The 2,402-nt window shown below is 21.9% G+C and overlaps 1 protein-coding gene across 1 annotated transcript; it reads left to right on the top strand.

Annotated features, from left to right (window-relative positions):
• The first annotated feature begins 568 nt into the window (after positions 1–568).
• EHI_116360 (serine-rich protein) lies at positions 569–1,295 on the top strand. Its single transcript, XM_643162.2, has one exon. The coding sequence runs from the start codon at positions 572–574 to the stop codon at positions 1,271–1,273; it is 702 nt and encodes a 233-aa protein (XP_648254.1). The 5' UTR covers positions 569–571; the 3' UTR covers positions 1,274–1,295.
• Positions 1,296–2,402: the final 1,107 nt, after the last annotated feature.

The following is a 2,402-nucleotide window of genomic DNA, read 5'->3' as shown; positions in this document are numbered from 1 at the left end:
AACAATTCAATCAAAGAAATAACAAAACTATTAAAACAAACAACATCTACATAACTTTTCAAAATGTTGAAGTCTTATAATTATTTTATTTGTTTATTTTTAGATATTTCGGTTAATACATTTTTTCTTTGACATGATATTTGAGAATTCCAGAAAGGAATAATAATATTAGTGTTAAAGGGGTATGAAAATATTATATTTAATATGGAAGTAATCAAAATAAGATATTGTTTATTATAGGAAAATATTCCTTATTTAGAATATCTAAAAATAACAAAACAATCAAGTAAATCTAAATTTGAAATATTCAAGTTAACTCAATTCAACTTAAATTCTTGCATTCAACTTAGTTCTATAATAATAAAAATATGCTAATAAAATAATTGAAAACTTTTCTCTTTAGTAAGACTTTGTTAATAACTTGGAATTCTTTGTGAGGCAATAAGAAAAAGTTAAAAGATAAAAGAAGAGAGTGTATTAATTTCAACTCAAATAAAAGAATATTGAGTGGAACATAATATCGATGAAATGTGGTATATTTAAAATGAAGTTCTGAAAAAAAACATATTCAATGTTCGCATTTTTATTGTTTATTGCATTCACTAGTGCAACTAATATCATTCTTGATTTGGATCAAGAAGTAAAAGATACTAATATCTACGGTGTATTTTTAAAGAACGAAGCTAGTCCTGAAAAGCTTGAAGAAGCTGAAGAAAAAGAAAAAAGTAGCTCAGCAAAACCAGAATCAAGTTCAAATGAAGATAATGAAGATGATGAAGATGAAAAAGCAAGTTCAAGTGATAACTCAGAATCAAGCTCAAGTGATAAACCAGATAATAAACCAGAAGCAAGTTCAAGTGATAAACCAGAAGCAAGTTCAAGTGATAAACCAGATAATAAACCAGAAGCAAGTTCAAGTGATAAACCAGATAATAAACCAGAAGCAAGTTCAAGTGATAAACCAGATAATAAACCAGAAGCAAGCTCAAGTGATAAACCAGATAATAAACCAGAAGCAAGCTCAAGTGATAAACCAGATAATAAACCAGAAGCAAGCTCAACTAATAAACCAGAAGCAAGCTCAACTAATAAACCAGAAGCAAGCTCAACTAATAAACCAGAAGCAAGCTCAACTAATAAACCAGAAGCAAGCTCAACTAGTAATTCAAATGATAAATCAGGAAGTAGTTCAGATAACGATAATAATAACCTTGATGCTGCATCAAGTCCATTCATTGTTTTCTGTGCTATCATTATAGCTATCATCTTCTAAATGAAGTTATTTGACTTTAGTCTCTTTTTTATTGATGTTAAATAATAAATATTTAAAAGAATATTATAGAAATAAAGTCTTTAGTTGGGATAAATATTTCTATCATTATTTATTGTTTGCCATAAAAATATTATTTAATCGAATAACATAACTAATGTCCTACAAATATACAAAAAGTAATATATAAGTGATTTAAATATATCAAAATTTAGACTAATTGGATTGTATATAATCTACTTCATCGTTAATTTCATAATTTAAATTTCTTATCCATAATAAAGGTAGAAAATAAAAAATTACTATAGTTAACAATTAAATTTTATTTATAGATATTTTATTTTTGTAATTATAAATAAACTTTTTAAGTACAAGATTTATTGTTCTGAAAGTTTTATAAAATATATCAATAAAGAAAAGAAGTTTATTTTTAATTCTTTGTTTTTATGACATACAAAATAATAAATACTTTTTATTTAATACTAAGTTATTGCTAATAAACAATAAGAAAATTCAATTCATTCTAAATAAAAATAAAACATAATCAGTTAAATTATTTCACAAATCAAGTTTATTTAATTAAAAATTAAATAATATTATTTTTGTTTAATTCTCATTCTTTACGAAAGTTTTTATTTATTGTATTTCTTTATCAAATAATCTTTTTAGTCGTATAAAATAATTTGCATCAATAGATTAATACATTTTATTATATTTTGCTCCTAAAAAGTAACAAAAATAAAAAAAATATGATAAATACAGAATATGTAAATATTTATGTTTATATTTTATGATCATTTCTATTCATTTTGTATGAAATATTAATGAAATAGATGATTTGATTAATCATAATTAATTATTTTTATCATTTTATTATTATGTTATTTATGTAGCTTATTTTCATATATTTATTTCTCTATTTATCTATATATTATTATATTATTCTTATTTTATTATTTTTCTTTTTATATTCTTTATACCTTTTTATTAATATTCTTTTCTATTTAGTTGTATTTGTTTATGTGTTTATTCATCTTTTATATTATTATCATTTATATCTATTTTCATTTTATATTTATTCGATTTTGATTTATATGGCAAAAAAGCAAATAATGAAAAAGAAGAGAATGAA

The sequence above is a fragment of the Entamoeba histolytica genome, genomic scaffold, assembly GCF_000208925.1.
Source record: "Entamoeba histolytica HM-1:IMSS scf_1104750518053 genomic scaffold, whole genome shotgun sequence".
NCBI lineage: Eukaryota > Evosea > Mastigamoebida > Endamoebidae > Entamoeba > Entamoeba histolytica.
Note: the sequence above shows the minus strand (reverse complement) of the source record. Positions and strands in the feature narration are given on the sequence as shown.

Excerpts from the sequence above, each read along its gene's own strand:
- EHI_116360 (XM_643162.2), top strand. The coding sequence starts at position 572 with ATGTTCGCATTTTTATTGTTTATTGCATTCACTAGTGCAACTAATATC.